This window comes from Cibotium barometz, chromosome 45 (assembly GCF_041138505.1).
Source record: "Cibotium barometz isolate CiBa-2024 chromosome 45, ASM4113850v1, whole genome shotgun sequence".
In the NCBI taxonomy this organism is placed as follows: Eukaryota; Viridiplantae; Streptophyta; class Polypodiopsida; order Cyatheales; family Cibotiaceae; genus Cibotium; species Cibotium barometz.
In genome coordinates, this window is record NC_141090.1 from 45,064,844 (window position 1) to 45,085,862 (window position 21,019).

A 21,019-nucleotide genomic window follows, 5' to 3' on the forward strand; every position below is an offset into this window, starting at 1 on the left:
AATATGACTTCTGGGAGGATCTCAGCAACATAAAGCTAAATATAACAAAATAACATGACCCAAGAAGAGCAAGAGAAGAAGAGTTAACCAATTAATATTCTTTACTGTTTAGACAGAGAGAAGGGTATTCAATGGTATGAAATGATCTGCTAGAAGAGGATTGAAGCTTTCAATGATAAGCTAGGAGGCAAAGACTTGAAGAAGGGAATGTTGGTCCTTCGATATGGGAGACAGAAGCCAAATTATGCCAAGTTAGGAAGTAAGAAGCAACAACCGACGTGGGAGGATCTCAGCAAAATGAAGCTAAATATAACAACATAACATGACCCAAGAAGAGCAAGAGGAGAAGAGGTTAACCAATTTATATTCTTTACTGTTTAGACAGAGAGGAGGCTATTCAATGGTATGAAAAATGATCTGCCAGAAGAGGATTGAAGCTTTCAATGATAAGCTAGGAGGCAAAGACTTGAAGAAGGGAATGTTGGTCCTTCGATATTATAATAATGTTTTAGATGCTACATTTTAGACTAAATTTAAAGTCAAATGGGAAGGACCATTTATTATACATGAAGTTTTTTCCAATGGATCTTACCAATTTGTAGGACTTGGAATGGCAAATGCATACTGCTAGGGTGAATGGCCTACTAAGAATGAGGCCATATCATATTAGGGCTATGTGAAACCAAAGAGCAAAGTGTGAAACACTTGAAAGTGTTTTATTGCAGGGTTGGGGCAATATGTGAGAGGTGCCCGAAGCTCAAAACAAAAATGGAGTGTGGAAATATATAATACATAAACGATGGTGTGTAGGGAGTCCAAGGTCGCAGAGATAGCGTGGCACTGGGGAAGATAAGAGCAGGTGCAAAAAAACAAAAATAGAAAGCATATGGGCGATGGAAGGAGAAGCGCAATTTTTCCAACAAAGCAGCGAGGCAACGATGGTGGGAAAAAGAGAATATTGAGATGATCTATGGGAGACAGACGGGAAGAGAGTGGAAGAAGGAAGGAGAAGCAACTGTGAGTGAACCAAGAAGGGGAAGAATAAGTAGCCTTGGGAAGGATGTCTTTGCAATACCCAAAGTTCAAGGGTAAAAGTGAGGAGGATCCAAATTCTCATATGTTTGCCTTTTGAGACTACCTTCTTGACCTACTAGAGCCCCATTGCAATAAGAATAACCAGACCACTAATACATGCTTTTACAACACTCAAAAGAGGAACCCGAGGGTGGTAGAAAGACAACAGAGTTAGCAAGACAATCAAATCACCACTGGGCCTCAAAATAATAGACCTTATGAAAGAGGAGGAGATTCAGACAGAGGATTTGAGTTGATAACGTCCCTAGGCATAGCCAAACTATCTATTTGGTTTGACAACGTCATCAGCAAGAATTGCAAGAAGTAAGACCAAAAAGGGAAGGAAACCCAACAAGAGCTGATGAAGCAGTGAACATGGTGAAAGTGGATGAATGGATAGGGAAGCATAAAGAAAAGTCACCGATAGTAATGGTAGTGACAAGGTCACGAGGACCTATCAAGACAGTGATAGGCAAGCATGTTGATTTGGAAGAAAAGCAGAAGCCATAATAGTGGGTAGGGTAGCACAGGAGGGTCCAAGAATAAATAACTAAGCTTGTGCATAGTGCACAAGACAAGGAGTGGTACGGATGATGTAGGAAATCTCGCTCCTAAATGATCTAATTTAGATAGTACAAGCCTTGTTAGTAAGACATAAGACACTATATTAGGCAAAAAGGAACTATGTAGTGTGAAGATGACTCAAGAAAGGGTGCAAGAGTGCCAATTGGAGCCTACAACAACCCAGAGCACAAAATCATCTTACAACAACCCAGAGCACAAAAATCATCTTGCAACAAAAGGAATAAAAAAAGAATCTGAAGCAAGTCTGGTCAAAAGAATTGACAGAGGAAGGTCAAGAAAGAAAAAAAGAAGCCAATAAGGAAGAAGAAAAGATGAACAGAAGCCAAATTATGCCAAGTTAGGAAGTAAGGAGCAACAACCGTAAAGAAGAATATGACTTGTGGGAGGATCTCAGCAACATAAAGCTAAATATAACAACATAACATGACCCAAGAAGAGCAAGAAAAGAAGAGGTTAACCAATTAATATTCTTTATTGTTTAGACAGAGAGGAGGGTATTCAATGGTATGAAATGATCTGCCAGAAGAGGATTGAAGCTTTCAATAATAAGCTAGGAGGCAAAGACTTGAAGAAGGGAATGTAGGTGCTTCGATATTATAATAAGCTAGGAGGCAAAGACTTGAAGAAGGGAATGTAGGTCCTTCGATATTATAATAATGCTTTAGATGCTACATTTTAGACTAAATTTAAAGTCAAATGGGAAGGACCATTTATTATACATGAAGTTTTTTCCAATGGATCTTACCAATTTGCAGGACTTGGAAGGGAAAATGCATGCTTGTAGGGTGAATGGCCTACTAAGACTGAGGCCATATAATATTAGGGTTATGTGAAACCAAAGAGCAAAGTGTGAAACACTTGAAAGTGTTTTATTGCAGGGTTGGGGCAATATGTGAGAGGTGCCCGAAGCTCAAAACAAAAATGGAGTGTGGAAATATATAATAAATAAACGATGGTGTGTAGGGAGTCCAAGGTCACAGAGATAGCGTGGCACTAGGGAAGATAAGAGCAGGTGCAAAAAAACAAAAATAGAAAGCGTATATGGGCAATGGAAGGAGAAGGTACAATTGTTCCAAAAAAGCAACGAGGTGATGATGGTGGGAAAAAGAGAATATTGAGATGATCTATGGGAGAAAGACAGGAAGAGAGTGGAAGAAGGAAGGAGAAGCAAGTGTGAGTGAAGTGTGTGAAGGATCTACAATGGAGAGACTTCCGAGCTAGTTCACAGGCAAAGGGGAGCCAACAGGTTCTAATAAGAAGTTTAGGTTAAAGTGTTTGTGGTCGGTTATTACTAGAGGAGAAGACACTAGAGGTCAGACAGACATGTTTCTATATGGAATAATTTGCTATGCGGGTATCTTTTCTAAACTACGACCAAAACTAGTTCATTTCTGAGCTAGACTTATAAGGTAGATTTTAAGTCAAATTTTCTGTAGTAGCAGGAGGTCAGAAGAGGATTAGCCAAGTGTTTGGTAAGCTCTTGAGGTTACACCTATAAGGACAACTGAAGCTGGAGGATTGTTAAATATCCACGAGGACTCATTTTGGGCTTGAGACAAAAGAAAGACTTTGAAGGCAGTTTTCTATCATTTCTACATTAGTAGCTGAAGTGAATTCAGGTTAGCAAAGGAGTATTGAGACGAGTGCTCAAAATTTTTGAGACATGTTTTTGAAGTGTGTTGATGTTGGCGACAATGTTTTTGCTTAAGGTGATCAGCTAGTGTCTAATTCAGGTGATAGTATCTAATTTGTCTGGCTCAACTGGGAGAGATTTAGGTCAGCTACTTGTTCATTGAGGCTTTTAGACTTAAGATCTAAAGTCTTTGAGGTTTGATCTAACCAGAGAGGACAACTAAAGGTGAGAGCTTAGTTGGATTAAAGGTGTAGAGGTACCTGTCCATTTGTGTCAATTGGAGGTTAAGGGATAGAGCTTGAGCTAATTGGTGTCATTTGAGTTGGGATCCTACTAGTGTTCGCAAGTTCTGAACTCTATACATTTTCCTCTTGTGTGTGTGCTGGTGGTGTTATAGAGGCCATCACCTAGCCACTACCGCACAACGATGACACTTTTGTGATCTTATTGGGGATTGGCATGCCAAGAAGGGGAGTAGGAAGGTAAGGGGTTAATTCTACATGGGAAGCTTGAATCGTTCTCATGTGCATGACATGCATTTTCTCCTGATTAAAACTCCTAATTTTGAGGAGTCAGACGGGATAGGTCACGAGAGAAAGTGTGCATGGCATGGTGTCTTAGTGAGTTATAGGAATGCAACGGACGGTGCATGTTGAATGAAAGAAGTTCAAGCATAACAATGTAGTAACAACATAACAACAAAATCAAGATCCTCTAAAATATCAAGAGGGAGAGGAAGAACACCAAGATCTCTGAAACAGGAGGCAATGCAGTAAATAGCATAACAACAAAATCAAGATCATCTAAAAGATTAAGAGGCAGATGAAGAACACCAAGAACTCCGAAACAGGAGGCAAGAAGACCAAGATGCTCATAGACATCACTGCAGATATGGCTACATTTGATGTGATACTAATTGGGATCCTTAGCATGTCTAAAAACACTAAACCACTCTGCGCCAGTTAATTGATCCCACCTCAATAGTTTTGGATCAACACCTTCCATGGAGAGGCCATACCTTGTATTGAACTCTGCCATGGTTTGATAGAACTTTTGACTCTTTGCAGACCAGCAAGAAGTGCTATCTCTGATTCCTCCCCCAACCTTGGAGGTATACAGGAGTAAGAATTTCCCTTTCTGATCTTATAATTATTCTCTCTCTAAAATAAAAGAAAGAGTACAGATGATGTAGGAAATCTCGCTCCTAAATGATCAGGCTGACACTAATTTAGATAGTACAAGCCTTGTTAGTAAGACATAAGACACTATATTAGGCAAAAAGGAACTATGTAGTGTGAAGATGACTCAAAAAAGGGTGCAAGAGTGCCAATTGGAGCCTACAACAACCCAGAGCACAAAATCATCTTACAACAACCCAGAGCACAAAAATCATCTTGCAACAAAAGGAATCAAAAAAGAATCTGAAGCAAGTCTGGTTAAAAGAATTGACAGAGGAAGGTCAAGAAAGAAAAAAAGAAGCCAATAAGGAAGAAGAAAAGATGAACAGAAGCCAAATTATGCCAAGTTAGGAAGTAAGGAGCAACAACCGTAAAGAAGAATATGACTTGTGGGAGGATCTCAGCAACATAAAGCTAAATATAACAACATAACATGACCCAAGAAGAGCAAGAAAAGAAGAGGTTAACCAATTAATATTCTTTATTGTTTAGACAGAGAGGAGGGTATTCAATGGTATGAAATGATCTGCCAGAAGAGGATTGAAGCTTTCAATCATCATAAGCTAGGAGGCAAAGACTTGAAGAAGGGAATGTAGGTCCTTCGATATTATAATAATGCTTTAGATGCTACATTTTAGACTAAATTGAAAGTCAAATGGGAAGGACCATTTATTATACATGAAGTTTTTTCCAATGGATCTTACCAATTTGCAGGACTTGGAAGGGAAAATGCACGTTGCTAGGATGAATGGCCTACTAAGACTGAGGCCATATCATATTAGGGTTATGTGAAACCAAAGAGCAAAGTGTGAAACACTTGAAAGTGTTTTATTGCAGGGTTGGGGCAATATGTGAGAGGTGCCCGAAGCTCAAAACAAAAATGGAGTGTAGAAATATATAATAAATAAACGATGGTGTGTAGGGAGTCCAAGGTCACAGAGATAGCGTGGCACTAGGGAAGATAAGAGCAGGTGCAAAAAAACAAAAATAGAAAGCGTATATGGGCAATGGAAGGAGAAGGCACAATTGTTCCAAAAAAGCAGCGAGGTGATGATGGTGGGAAAAAGAGAATATTGAGATGATCTATGGGAGAGAGACAGTAAGAGAGTGGAAGAAGGAAGGAGAAGCAAGTGTGAGTGAAGTGTGTGAAGGATCTACAATGGAGAGACTTGTTGTGCAAACGGGGGTTACTTCAGTTTTCAAAGGCTGCTGCAGAATTGACATGCAGTGCAGTTGGGATAGAATTGGGTAAATCAGAGCAGAGAAGGTGCAAGGTTCAGAGAATCAACCAAGAGAAGAGTCCCCGGTGATTTTTGTGAGAAGCGACTCTGTTAGAACTTAGTTTAGATCAATTCATCTTCATCTATAGGTTGCGTCAGACTTCCGAGCTAGTTCACAGGCAAAGGGGAGCCAACAGGTTCTAATAAGAAGTTTAGGTTAAAGTGTTTGTGGTCGGCTATCACTAGAGGAGAAGACACTGGAGGTCAGGCAGACATGTTTCTATATCGAATAATCTACTATGCGGGTATCTTTTCTAAACTACGACCAAAATTAGTTCATTTCTGAGCTAGACTTATAAGGTAGATTTTAAGTCAATTTTTCTGTAGTAGCAGGAGGTCTGAAGAGGATTAGCCAAGTGTTTGGTAAGCTCTTGAGGTTACAACTATAAGGACAACTGAAGCTGGAGGATTGTAAAGGATCCACGAGGACTCATTTTGGGCTTGAGACAAAAGACAGGCTTTGAAGGGAGTTTTCTATCATTTCTACATTAGTAGCTGAAGTGAATTCAGGTTAGCAAAGGAGTACTGAGACGAGTGCTCAAAATTTTTGAGACATGTTTTTGAAGTGTGCTGATGTTGGCGACAATGTTTTTGCTTAAGGTGATCAGCTAGTGTCTAATTCACGTGATAGTCAATATCTAATTTGTCTGGCTCAACTGGGAGAGATTTAGGTCAACTACTTGTTAATTGAGGCTTTTAGACTTAAGATCTAAAGTCTTTGAGGTTTGATCTAACCAGAGAGGACAACTAAAGGTGAGAGCTTAGTTGGATTAAAGGTGTACCTATCCATTTGTGTCAATTGGAGGTTAAGGAATAGAGCTTGAGCTAATTGGTGTCATTTGAGTTGGGATCCTACTAGTGTCCGCAAGTTCTGATCCCTATACGTTTTCCTCTTATGTGTGTGCTGGTGGTGTTATAGAGGCCATCACCTAGCCACTACCGCACAACGATGACACTTTTGTGATCTTATTGGGGATTGGCATGCCAAGAAGGGGAGTAGGAAGGTAATGGGTTAATTCTACATGGGAAGCTTGAATCATTCTCATGTGCATGACATGCATTTTCTCCTGATTAAAACTCCTAATTTTGAGGAGTCAGACAGGATAGGTCACGAGAGAAAGTGTGCATGGCATGGTGTCTTAGTGAGTTATAGGAGTGCAACGGATGGTGCATGTCGAATGAAAGAATTCAAGAATTAGTAACAACATAACAACAAAATCAAGATCCTTTAAAATATCAAGAGGGAGAGGAAGAACACCAAGATCTCTGAAACAGGAGGCAATGCAGTAAACAGGAGGCAATGCAGTAAACAGCATAACAACAAAATCAAGATCATCTAAAAGATTAAGAGGCAGATGAAGAACACCAAGAACTCCGAAACAGGAGGCAAGAAGACCAAGAAGGGGAAGAATAAGTAGCCTTGGGAAGGATGTGTTTGCAATACCCAAAGTTCAAGGGTAAAAGTGAGGAGGATCCAAATTCTCATATGGTTGCCTTTTGAGACCACCTTCTTGGCCTACTAGAGCCCCATTGCCACAAAAAATAGAGTATTTTGCAACTCTGTGTAGCAAGGCCACCAATTGGTGCGCACAAAACGATCTTGAATTGAAGATATTTCTAGACATTTGAGGATTTGAAGAGAGCTTTCTTGAAGAGATTTTGGAGAGACAAGACCACCACTGAGGTACTAGAAAAGCTGCAAAGATAGACTCTTAAGAAGAGGCCAACGGAAGATTATGCATCAAAATTTAGAGCATTATTAATGCATCTAGACCAGCCCAACAAACTTGCAGTATCCACACTAAGTCAGTTATTTGTGAGAGGATTGAGAGAAAAGCTCTAGATGTAGTAGCCTCCTACGATTTGGAGACTCTTGCATATTTGAACAAGTGGTAGTGGTGAGAGCAACCAAGGCTAAAGGAATCTTGAGGGGCAGACAAAGAAAGATCCCAAGAAGAAAATGAAAAGGGATGACAAAAGAAAAGAGAAGGAAGAAACTTTTGAGTCAGAATATGGTGAAGACACCTTGGAATCAGAATCCAATCAAGACTCGAATGCCAAGCCCCAGAAGAGGAAAGGCAAGAAGAAGGCAGTGGATATTCAAGAAGAGTTGAAGGTTGCCCTAGCAAAGCTAGCCGGAGGACATGCAGGATCCAGACTGAGATCGAACATCTGGGGCACCAACAAGTGCAATAACCAGAGTCACACAAAAGAAGAATGTCATAATAGGAAAACCACAAAAATAGTGTGCCATTTGTAATAAGAATAACCAGACCACTAATACATGCTTTTACAACACTCAAAAGAGGAACCCGAGGGTGGTAGAAAGACAACAGAGTCAGCAAGATAATCAAATCACCACTGGGCCTCAAAATAATAGACCTTATGAAAGAGGATGAGATTCAGACAAGGAGGATTTGGGTTGATAGGCTATTACTCCAACGTCCCTAGGCATAGCCAAACTATCTATTTGGTTTGACAACGTCATCAGCAAGAATTGCAAGAAGTAAGACCACAAAGGGAAGGAAACCCAACAAGAGCTGATGAAGCAGTCAACATGGTGAAAGCGGATGAATGGATAGGGAAGCACAAAGAAAAGTCACCAATAGTAATGGTAGTGACAAGGTCACAAGGACCTATCAAGACAGTGATAGGCAAGCATGTTGATTTGGAAGAAAAGCAGAAGCCATAATAGTGGGTAGGGTAGCACAGGAGGGTCCAAGAATAAATTACTAAGCTTGTGCACAGTGCACAAGGAGTGGTACGGATAATGTAGGAAATCTCGCTCCTAAATGATCAGGCTGACACTAATTTAGATAGTACAAGCCTTGTTAGCAAGAGATAAGACACTGTAGTAGGCAAAAAGCCACTAGCTAGTGTGAAGATGACTGAAAAAAGGGTGCAAGAGTGCCAATTGGAGCCTACAACAACCCAGAGCACAAAATCATCTTACAACAACCCAGAGCACAAAAATCATCTTGCAAAAAAAGGAATCAAAAAAGAATCTGAAGCAAGTCTGGTCAAAAGAATTGAGAGAGGAAGGTCGGGAAAGAAAAAAAGAAGCCAATAAGGAAGAAGAGAAGATGAACAGAAGCCAAATTGTGCCAAGTTAGGAAGTAAGGAGCAACAACTGTAAAGAAGAATATGACTTGTGGGAGGATCTCAGCAAAATGAAGCTAAATATAACAACATAACATGACCCAAGAAGAGCAAGAGAAGAAGAGGTTAACCAATTTATATTCTTTACTGTTTAGATAGAGAGGAGGCCAATGGTATGAAAAATGATCTGCCAGAAGAGGATTGAAGCTTTTAATGATAAGCTAGGAAGCAAAGACTTGAAGAAGGGAATGTTGGTCCTTTGATATTATAATAATGCTTTAGATGCTACATTTTAGACTAAATTTAAAGTCAAATGGGAAGGACCATTTATTATACATGAAGTTTTTTCCAATGGATCTTACCAATTTGCAGGACTTGGAAGGGAAAATGCATGCTGCTAGGGTGAATGGCCTACTAAGAATGAGGCCATATCATATTAGGGCTATGTGAAACCAAAGAGCAAAGTGTGAAACACTGGAAAGTGTTTTATTGCAGGGTTGGGGCAATATGTGAGAGGTGCCCAAAGCTCAAAACAAAAATGGAGTGTGGAAATATATAATAAATAAACGATGGTGTGTAGGGAGTCCAAGGTCGCAGAGATAGCGTGGCACTGGGGAAGATAAGAGCAGGTGCAAAAAAACAAAAATAGAAAGCGTATGGGCGATGGAAGAAGAAGGCGCAATTGTTCCAAAAAAGCAGCGAGGCAACGATGGTGGGAAAAAGAGAATATTGAGATGATCTATGGGAGATAGACGGGAAGAGAGTGGAAGAAGGAAGGAGAAGCAACTGTGAGTGAACCTAGAAGGGGAAGAATAAGTAGCCTTGGGAAGGATGTCTTTGCAATACCCAAAGTTCAAGGGTAAAAGTGAGGAGGATCCAAATTCTCATATGTTTGCCTTTTGAGACTACCTTCTTGACCTACTAGAGCCCCATTGCAATAAGAATAACCAGACCACTAATACATGCTTTTACAACACTCAAAAGAGGAACCCGAGGGTGGTAGAAAGACAACAGAGTCAGCAAGACAATCAAATCACCACTGGGCCTCAAAATAATAGACCTTATGAAAGAGGAGGAGATTCAGACAAAGAGGATTTGAGTTGATAACGTCCCTAGGCATAGCCAAACTATCTATTTGGTTTGACAACGTCATCAGCAAGAATTGCAAGAAGTAAGACCACAAAGGGAAGGAAACCCAACAAGAGCTGATGAAGCAGTGAACATGGTGAAAGTGGATGAATGGATAGGGAAGCCTAAAGAAAAGTCACCGATAGTAATGGTAGTGACAAGGTCACAAGGACCTTGTTGAAAGAACGGTAGAGGATGAGGAGACACACACACAGGAGCAAACCCTAAAGTATATTGCAAACCCTAACCATAGAGGGAAGCCATGTCCACTCTCACACAAAGCATAATGCACTAATCCATAATCCACACAACACACAATGAGTTGTGTCCACACTCTACTAACCCTAGCTAATGTCCACACACTATGACCAGCTGGACACGCGGTCATTTATGTCTCACACATGTTCCTACCTAATCTGCCAGCACATAGCATAGCTGGCTCACACTGACATCAAGCTTGAATCTCAACAGCCCCTCTCAAGCTCATGATGTACTGCTGATGAAGATGTAGATGAGCTTGGGATATCAACACTCTCAACACTCCCCCTCAAGCTCATCCCATGTACTCCCAACATAGTCCGGAAGTACTCAAACTTCTCCCTGCTAAGTGGCTTCGTGAAGATATCAGCCACCTGCTCATCAGTCTTCACATAGTGAAGATCAACTGTACCATCCAGCACCTTTTCTCTGACAAAGTGATAATGGACCTCTATGTGTTTGGTCCTCGCATGAAATACTGGATTCTTTGCCAACTGCATACTGCTCATGTTGTCACAATGTATGACAACTTTGCCATCAAGAGGCTCACATAAATCTCCTAAGAAGGAAGACACTTCCAAAGAAGAGACAACTAAACCAAGCACTGTTCCGCCACCCAAAACAGAGGCACCGAAATCGAAATCAAAACCAACTGCCGCCGCCGGTGCAGAGGATCGCATTTTTGCAAGTCCTTTAGCCCGGAAGATTGCTGAAGAAAAGAACGTACCTCTCTCAACTCTGAAAGGTACTGGACCAAATGGGCGCATCATAAAAGCTGATGTTGAGGAATTTCTAGTGTCTGGTGCTGCTCCAACACCTGGAAAATCACCTGAGAAGCTGTTTCAATCTCTGGACTACACAGACATTCCAAATACTCAAATTAGAAGAATTACTGCACAGAGGCTTCTGCTGTCTAAGCAAACTATTCCACACTATTATCTTACAGTTGATTCACGTGTGGATAACCTGTTGATTTTGAGAAGTAAGCTGAACAACCTGCAAGAAGTATCAGGAGGCAAGAGGATTTCTATCAATGATTTTGTCTTGAAGGCAGCAGCAATGGCTCTAAAAAAAGTACCGGAGTGCAACAGTTCTTGGACTGATGATTTCATCCGGCAGTATCATAACATAAACATCAGTGTTGCTGTGCAGACAGATTTTGGTTTGCTTGTACCAGTTGTGCAGGATGTAGACAAGAAGGGGCTGGCCACAATTGCAGAGGATGTAAAGATATTAGCTGAGAAGGCCAAGAAGAATAGCTTAAAACCTACTGACTATGAGGGAGGAACGTTCACAGTCTCGAATTTGGGTGGACCATTTGGAGTCAAGCAATTCTGTGCCATCATCAACCCGCCTCAAGCTTGCATTCTTGCAGTGGGTACAACTGACAAGCGTGTTGTAAGTGACTTGGAGGGTGGATTCACGACAGCATCATTCATGTCTGTTACACTGAGCTGTGATCATCGAGTTGTGGATGGGGCTATTGGAGCTCGATGGCTTGGTGCTTTCAAGGGATACATCGAGGATCCGATCACATTACTTCTTTAAAGGACCGTGGGGGTGGAAGTTCTCTTCTGCTTGCTTATAAGACCAGCTGATATGTATTTTCCAAGGCATTTGGGCCTGTGTATTTGCAATAATATCCATAGGATAAAGAGCATCAGTGCCACTTTTTGGGCTACATGGTCACTTTGAGGATCTATTATCTATGCTGCAAAGACATGTAGAGGGGGTTATGTCCAAAACAGCCTGGCTCATTTTGCCCTTGTGAGGATAACCCACTTGGAGCCAGGCTTGGTAAGTCTTTTATGGATTTTCGAGTTCATAGAATCGAGGCACACTTTTTTCTCCCAATTCATGTATTTGCTGCCTAATTCTGAGTGAGGCTTCATTCAATAAAGTGCAGCAACTGGCAAGCAGATTCTGTTTTGAAAAAAAAATAAAAAATAGTAGAGTGTGGACACAACTCATTGTGTGTTGTGTGGATTATGGATTAGTGCATTATGCTTTGTGTGAGAGTGGACATGGCTTCCCTCTATGGTTAGGGTTTGCAATATACTTTAGGGTTTGCTCCTGTGTGTGTGTCTCCTCATCCTCTACCGTTCTTTCAACATGGTATCAGAGCCTTGTGCTGTTTATTAGGGTTTATGAGTGAGTGAGTGAAGAGGGAAGAAGAAGCTGTGAAGCTTGCCATTGGAGCTGTGAAGCTTGGAGCACACCAAATACTATCAGATTTGAAAGCTTGGCCTACCGGGTAAGGTCTTCTAAACATCCTTGAGCGGATTGAAGGTGAAACAGGCAAAAACAAAGCAAATCAAAGCAAAGCAAAATTCTGGTTTTTGAAGCTTTCCATTAAAGCTTGGGAACATTGATGTATGGTGGAAATACATGTAAATCTGGCAAAGCAAACATGTATCTAACAATGAGAGATGTATTGGCAACTTCTATTGCAAACCCTAACCATAGAGGGAAGCCATGTCCACTCTCACACAAAGCATAATGCACTAATCCATAATCCACACAACACACAATGAGTTGTGTCCACACTCTACTAACCCTAGCTAATGTCCACACACTATGACCAGCTGGACACGCGATCATTTATGTCTCACACATGTTCCTACCTAATCTGCTAGCACATAGCATAGCTGGCTCACACTGACATCGAGCTTGAATCTCAACAGACCTATCAAGACAGTGATAGGCAAGCATGTTGATTTGGAAGAAAAGCAGAAGCCATAATAGTGGGTAGGGTAGCACAGGAGGGTCCAAGAATAAATAACTAAGCTTGTGCACAGTGCACAAGGAGTGGTACGGATGATGTAGGAAATCTCGCTCCTAAATGATCAGGTTGACACTAATGTAGATAGTACAAGCCTTGTTAGTAAGACATAAGACATTATATTAGGCAAAAAGGCACTATGTAGTGTGAAGATGACTCAAAAAAGGGTGCGAGAGTGCCAATTGGAGCCTACAACAACCCAGAGCACAAAATCATCTTACAACAACCCAGAGCACAAAAATCATCTTGCAACAAAAGGAATCAAAAAAGAATCTGAAACAAGTCTGGTCAAAAGAATTGACAAAGGAAGGTTAAGAAAGAAAAAAAGAAGCCAATAAGGAAGAAGAAAAGATGAACAGAAGCCAAATTATGCCAAGTTAGGAAGTAAGGAGCAACAACCGTAAAGAAGAATATGACTTGTGGGAGGATCTCAGCAACATAAAGCTAAATATAACAACATAACATGACCCAAGAAGAGCAAGAGAAGAAGAGGTTAACCAATTAATATTCTTTACTGTTTAGACAGAGAGGAGGGTATTCAATGGTATGAAATGATCTGCCAGAAGAGGATTGAAGCTTTCAATGATAAGTTAGGAGGCAAAGACTTGAAGAAGGGAATGTTGGTCCTTTGATATGGGAGACAGAAGCCAAATTATGCCAAGTTAGGAAGTAAGGAGCAACAACCGTAAAGAAGAATATGACGTGGGAGGATCTCAGCAAAATGAAGCTAAATATAACAACATAACATGACCCAAGAAGAGCAAGAGAAGAAGAGGTTAACCAATTTATATTCTTTACTGTTTAGACAGAGAGGAGGCTATTCAATGGTATGAAAAATGATCTGCCAGAAGAGGATTGAAGCTTTTAATGATAAGCTAGGAAGCAAAGACTTGAAGAAGGGAATGTTGGTCCTTTGATATTATAATAATGCTTTAGATGCTACATTTTAGACTAAATTTAAAGTCAAATGGGAAGAAGCATTTATTATACATGAAGTTTTTTCCAATGGATCTTACCAATTTGCAGGACTTGGAAGGGAAAATGCATGCTGCTAGGGTGAATGGCCTACTAAGAATGAGGCCATATCATATTAGGGCTATGTGAAACCAAAGAGCAAAGTGTGAAACACTGGAAAGTGTTTTATTGTAGGGTTGGGGCAATATGTGAGAGGTGCCCAAAGCTCAAAACAAAAATGGAGTGTGGAAATATATAATAAATAAACGATGGTGTGTAGGGAGTCCAAGGTCGCAGAGATAGCGTGGCACTGGGGAAGATAAGAGCAGGTGCAAAAAAACAAAAATAGAAAGCGTATGGGCGATGGAAGAAGAAGGCGCAATTGTTCCAAAAAAGCAGCGAGGCAACGATGTTGGGAAAAAGAGAATATTGAGATGATCTATGGGAGACAGACGGGAAGAGAGTGGAAGAAGGAAGGAGAAGCAACTGTGAGTGAACCAAGAAGGGGAAGAATAAGTAGCCTTGGGAAGGATGTCTTTGGCAATACCCAAAGTTCAAGGGTAAAAGTGAGGAGGATCCAAATTCTCATATGTTTGCCTTTTGAGACTACCTTCTTGACCTACTAGAGCCCCATTGCAAAAAGAATAAGCAGACCACTAATACATGCTTTTACAACACTCAAAAGAGGAACCCGAGGGTGGTAGAAAGACAACAGAGTCAGCAAGATAATCAAATCACCACTGGGCCTCAAAATAATAGACCTTATGAAAGAGGATGAGATTCAGACAAGGAGGATTTGGGTTGATAGGCTATTACTCCAACGTCCCTAGGCATAGCCAAACTATCTATTTGGTTTGACAACGTCATCAGCAAGAATTGCAAGAAGTAAGACCACAAAGGGAAGGAAACCCAACAAGAGCTGATGAAGCAGTGAACATGGTGAAAGCGGATGAATGGATAGGGAAGCATAAAGAAAAGTCACCAATAGTAATGGTAGTGACAAGGTCACAAGGACCTATCAAGACAGTGATAGGCAAGCATGTTGATTTGGAAGAAAAGCAGAAGCCATAATAGTGGGTAGGGTAGCACAGGAGGGTCCAAGAATAAATAACTAAGCTTGTGCACAGTGCACAAGGAGTGGTACGGATGATGTAGGAAATCTCACTCCTAAATGATCAGGCTTACACTAATGTAGATAGTACAAGCCTTGTTAGTAAGACATAAGACATTATATTAGGCAAAAAGGCACTATGTAGTGTGAAGATGACTCAAAAAAGGGTGCGAGAGTGCCAATTGGAGCCTTCAACAACCCAGAGCACAAAATCATCTTACAACAACCCAGAGCACAAAAATCATCTTGCAACAAAAGGAATCAAAAAAGAATCTGAAGCAAGTCTGGTCAAAAGAATTGACAGAGGAAGGTTAAGAAAGAAAAGAAGAAGCCAATAAGGAAGAAGAAAAGATGAACAGAAGCCAAATTATGCCAAGTTAGAAAGTAAGGAGCAACAACCGTAAAGAAGAATATGACTTGTGGGAGGATCTCAGCAACATAAAGCTAAATATAACAACATAACATGACCCAAGAAGAGCAAGAGAAGAAGAGGTTAACCAATTAATATTCTTTACTGTTTAGACAGAGAGGAGGGTATTCAATGGTATGAAATGATCTGCCAGAAGAGGATTGAAGCTTTCAATGATGATAAGCTAGGAGGCAAAGACTTGAAGAAGGGAATGTTGGTCCTTCCATATGGGAGACAGAAGCCAAATTATGCCAAGTTAGGAAGTAAGGAGCAACAACCGTAAAGAAGAATATGACGTGGGAGGATCTCAGCAAAATGAAGCTAAATATAACAACATAACATGACCCAAGAAGAGCAAGAGGAGAAGAGGTTAACCAATTTATATTCTTTACTGTTTAGACAGAGAGGAGGCTATTCACTGGTATGAAAAATGATCTGCCAGAAGAGGATTGAAGCTTTCAATGATAAGCTAGGAGGCAAAGACTTGAAGAAGGGAATGTTGGTCCTTCGATATTATAATAATGCTTTAGATGCTACATTTTAGACTAAATTTTAGATGCTTCGATATTATAATAATGCTTTAGATGCTACATTTTAGACTAAATTTAAAGTCAAATGGGAAGGACCATTTATTATACATGAAGCTTTTTCCAATGGATCTTACCAATTTGCAGGACTTGGAATGGCAAATGCATACTGCTAGGGTGAATGGCCTACTAAGAATGAGGCCATATCATATTAGGGCTATGTGAAACCAAAGAGCAAAGTGTGAAACACTTGAAAGTGTTTTATTGCAGGGTTGGGGCAATATGTGAGAGGTGCCCGAAGCTCAAAACAAAAATGGAGTGTGGAAATATATAATACATAAACGATGGTGTGTAGGGAGTCCAAGGTCGCAGAGATAGCGTGGCACTGGGGAAGATAAGAGCAGGTGCAAAAAAACAAAAATAGAAAGCATATGGGCGATGGAAGGAGAAGCGCAATTGTTCCAACAAAGCAGCGAGGCAACGATGGTGGGAAAAAGAGAATATTGAGATGATCTATGGGAGACAGACGGGAAGAGAGTGGAAGAAGGAAGGAGAAGCAACTGTGAGTGAACCAAGAAGGGGAAGAATAAGTAGCCTTGGGAAGGATGTCTTTGCAATACCCAAAGTTCAAGGGTAAAAGTGAGGAGGATCCAAATTCTCATATGTTTGCCTTTTGAGACTACCTTCTTGACCTACTAGAGCCCCATTGCAATAAGAATAACCAGGCCACTAATACATGCTTTTACAACACTCAAAAGAGGAACCCGAGGGTGGTAGAAAGACAACAGAGTCAGCAAGATAATCAAATCACCACTGGGCCTCAAAATAATAGACCTTATGAAAGAGGATGAGATTCAGACAAGGAGGATTTGGGTTGATAGGCTATTACTCCAACGTCCCTAGGCATAGCCAAACTATCTATTTGGTTTGACAACGTCATCAGCAAGAATTGCAAGAAGTAAGACCACAAAGGGAAGGAAACCCAACAAGAGCTGATGAAGCAGTCAACATGGTGAAAGCGGATGAATGGATAGGGAAGCATAAAGAAAAGTCACCAATAGTAATGGTAGTGACAAGGTCACAAGGACCTATCAAGACAGTGATAGGCAAGCATGTTGATTTGGAAGAAAAGCAGAAGCCATAATAGTGGGTAGGGTAGCACAGGAGGGTCCAAGAATAAATTACTAAGCTTGTGCACAGTGCACAAGGAGTGGTACGGATAATGTAGGAAATCTCGCTCCTAAATGATCAGGCTGACACTAATTTAGATAGTACAAGCCTTGTTAGCAAGAGATAAGACACTGTAGTAGGCAAAAAGCCACTAGCTAGTGTGAAGATGACTGAAAAAAGGGTGCAAGAGTGCCAATTGGAGCCTACAACAACCCAGAGCACAAAATCATCTTACAACAACCCAGAGCACAAAAATCATCTTGCAAAAAAAGGAATCAAAAAAGAATCTGAAGCAAGTCTGGTCAAAAGAATTGAGAGAGGAAGGTCGGGAAAGAAAAAAAGAAGCCAATAAGGAAGAAGAGAAGATGAACAGAAGCCAAATTGTGCCAAGTTAGGAAGTAAGGAGCAACAACCGTAAAGAAGAATATGACTTGTGGGAGGATCTCAGCAAAATGAAGCTAAATATAACAACATAACATGACCCAAGAAGAGCAAGAGAAGAAGAGGTTAACCAATTTATATTCTTTACTGTTTAGATAGAGAGGAGGCCAATGGTATGAAAAATGATCTGCCAGAAGAGGATTGAAGCTTTTAATGATAAGCTAGGAAGCAAAGACTTGAAGAAGGGAATGTTGGTCCTTTGATATTATAATAATGCTTTAGATGCTACATTTTAGACTAAATTTAAAGTCAAATGGGAAGGACCATTTATTATACATGAAGTCTTTTCCAATGGATCTTACCAATTTGCAGGACTTGGAAGGGAAAATGCATGCTGCTAGGTTGAATGGCCTACTAAGAATGAGGCCATATCATATTAGGGCTATGTGAAACCAAAGAGCAAAGTGTGAAACACTGGAAAGTGTTTTATTGCAGGGTTGGGGCAATATGTGAGAGGTGCCCAAAGCTCAAAACAAAAATGGAGTGTGGAAATATATAATAAATAAACGATGGTGTGTAGGGAGTCCAAGGTCGCAGAGATAGCGTGGCACTGGGGAAGATAAGAGCAGGTGCAAAAAAACAAAAATAGAAAGCGTATGGGCGATGGAAGAAGAAGGCGCAATTGTTCCAAAAAAGCAGCGAGGCAACGATGGTGGGAAAAAGAGAATATTGAGATGATCTATGGGAGACAGACGGGAAGAGAGTGGAAGAAGGAAGGAGAAGCAACTGTGAGTGAACCTAGAAGGGGAAGAATAAGTAGCCTTGGGAAGGATGTCTTTGCAATACCCAAAGTTCAAGGGTAAAAGTGAGGAGGATCCAAATTCTCATATGTTTGCCTTTTGAGACTACCTTCTTGACCTACTAGAGCCCCATTGCAATAAGAATAACCAGACCACTAATACATGCTTTTACAACACTCAAAAGAGGAACCCGAGGGTGGTAGAAAGACAACAGAGTCAGCAAGACAATTAAATCACCACTGGGCCTCAAAATAATAGACCTTATGAAAGAGGAGGAGATTCAGACAAAGAGGATTTGAGTTGATAACGTCCCTAGGCATAGCCAAACTATCTATTTGGTTTGACAACGTCATCAGCAAGAATTGCAAGAAGTAAGACCACAAAGGGAAGGAAACCCAACAAGAGCTGATGAAGCAGTGAACATGGTGAAAGTGGATGAATGGATAGGGAAGCCTAAAGAAAAGTCACCGATAGTAATGGTAGTGACAAGGTCACAAGGACCTTGTTGAAAGAACGGTAGAGGATGAGGAGACACACACACAGGAGCAAACCCTAAAGTATATTGCAAACCCTAACCATAGAGGGAAGCCATGTCCACTCTCACACAAAGCATAATGCACTAATCCATAATCCACACAACACACAATGAGTTGTGTCCACACTCTACTAACCCTAGCTAATGTCCACACACTATGACCAGCTGGACACGCGGTCATTTATGTCTCACACATGTTCCTACCTAATCTGCCAGCACATAGCATAGCTGGCTCACACTGACATCAAGCTTGAATCTCAACAGCCCCTCTCAAGCTCATGATGTACTGCTGATGAAGATGTAGATGAGCTTGGGATATCAACACTCTCAACACTCCCCCTCAAGCTCATCCCATGTACTCCCAACATAGTCCGGAAGTACTCAAACTTCTCCCTGCTAAGTGGCTTCATGAAGATATCAGCCACCTGCTCATCAGTCTTCACATAGTGAAGATCAACTGTACCATCCAGCACCTTTTCTCTGACAAAGTGATAATGGACCTCTATGTGTTTGGTCCTCGCATGAAATACTGGATTCTTTGCCAACTGCATACTGCTCATGTTGTCACAATGTATGACAACTTTGCCATCAAGAGGCTCACATAAATCTCCTAAGAAGGAAGACACTTCCAAAGAAGAGACAACTAAACCAAGCACTGTTCCGCCACCCAAAACAGAGGCACCGAAATCGAAATCAAAACCAACTGCCGCCGGTGCAGAGGATCGCATTTTTGCAAGTCCTTTAGCCCGGAAGATTGCTGAAGAAAAGAACGTACCTCTCTCAACTCTGAAAGGTACTGGACCAAATGGGCGCATCATAAAAGCTGATGTTGAGGAATTTCTAGTGTCTGGTGCTGCTCCAACACCTGGAAAATCACCTGAGAAGCTGTTTCAATCTCTGGACTACACAGACATTCCAAATACTCAAATTAGAAGAATTACTGCACAGAGGCTTCTGCTGTCTAAGCAAACTATTCCACACTATTATCTTACAGTTGATTCACGTGTGGATAACCTGTTGATTTTGAGAAGTAAGCTGAACAACCTGCAAGAAGTATCAGGAGGCAAGAGGATTTCTATCAATGATTTTGTCTTGAAGGCAGCAGCAATGGCTCTAAAAAAAGTACCGGAGTGCAACAGTTCTTGGACTGATGATTTCATCCGGCAGTATCATAACATAAACATCAGTGTTGCTGTGCAGACAGATTTTGGTTTGCTTGTACCAGTTGTGCAGGATGTAGACAAGAAGGGGCTGGCCACAATTGCAGAGGATGTAAAGACATTAGCTGAGAAGGCCAAGAAGAACAGCTTAAAACCTGCTGACTATGAGGGAGGAACGTTCACAGTCTCGAATTTGGGTGGACCATTTGGAGTCAAGCAATTCTGTGCCATCATCAACCCGCCTCAAGCTTGCATTCTTGCAGTGGGTACAACTGACAAGCGTGTTGTAAGTGACTTGGAGGGTGGATTCACGACAGCATCATTCATGTCTGTTACACTGAGCTGTGATCATCGAGTTGTGGATGGGGCTATTGGAGCTCGATGGCTTGGTGCTTTCAAGGGATACATCGAGGATCCGATCACATTACTTCTTTAAAGGACCGTGGGGGTGGAAGTTCTCTTCTGCTTGCTTATAAGACCAGATGAGATGTATTTTCCAAGGCATTTGGGCCTGTGTATTTGCAATAATATCCATAGGATAAAGAGCATCAGTGCCACTTTTTGGGCTACATGGTCACTTTGAGGATCTATTATCTATGCTGCAAAGACATGTAGAGGGGGTTATGTCCAAAACAGCCTGGCTCATTTTGCCCTTGTGAGGATAACCCACTTGGAGCCAGGCTTGGTAAGTCTTTTATGGATTTTCGAGTTCATAGAATCGAGGCACACTTTTTTCTCCCAATTCATGTATTTGCTGCCTAATTCTGAGTGAGGCTTCATTCAATAAAGTGCAGCAACTGGAAAGCAGATTCTGTTTTGAAAAAAAAATAAAAAATAGTAGAGTGTGGACACAACTCATTGTGTGTTGTGTGGATTATGGATTAGTGCATTATGCTTTGTGTGAGAGTGGACATGGCTTCCCTCTATGGTTAGGGTTTGCAATATACTTTAGGGT

General features: G+C 41.0%; 1 protein-coding gene and 1 pseudogene across 2 annotated transcripts; both read left to right on the plus strand.

The window, feature by feature from the left end:
• Positions 1 to 2,700: 2,700 nt before the first annotated feature.
• On the plus strand, positions 2,701 to 12,135 carry LOC147612811 (dihydrolipoyllysine-residue acetyltransferase component 2 of pyruvate dehydrogenase complex, mitochondrial pseudogene; annotated as a pseudogene). The gene is made up of 2 exons (XR_015263554.1): positions 2,701 to 2,720; positions 10,778 to 12,135. The product of XR_015263554.1 is annotated as a dihydrolipoyllysine-residue acetyltransferase component 2 of pyruvate dehydrogenase complex, mitochondrial pseudogene (transcript).
• A 7,342-nt stretch (positions 12,136 to 19,477) lies between these two features.
• On the plus strand, positions 19,478 to 20,806 carry LOC147612812 (dihydrolipoyllysine-residue acetyltransferase component 2 of pyruvate dehydrogenase complex, mitochondrial-like). The gene has a single exon (XM_086783568.1). It carries the CDS (start codon positions 19,478 to 19,480, stop codon positions 20,498 to 20,500), a length of 1,023 nt encoding a protein of 340 aa, XP_086639694.1. The 3' UTR covers positions 20,501 to 20,806.
• Positions 20,807 to 21,019: the final 213 nt, after the last annotated feature.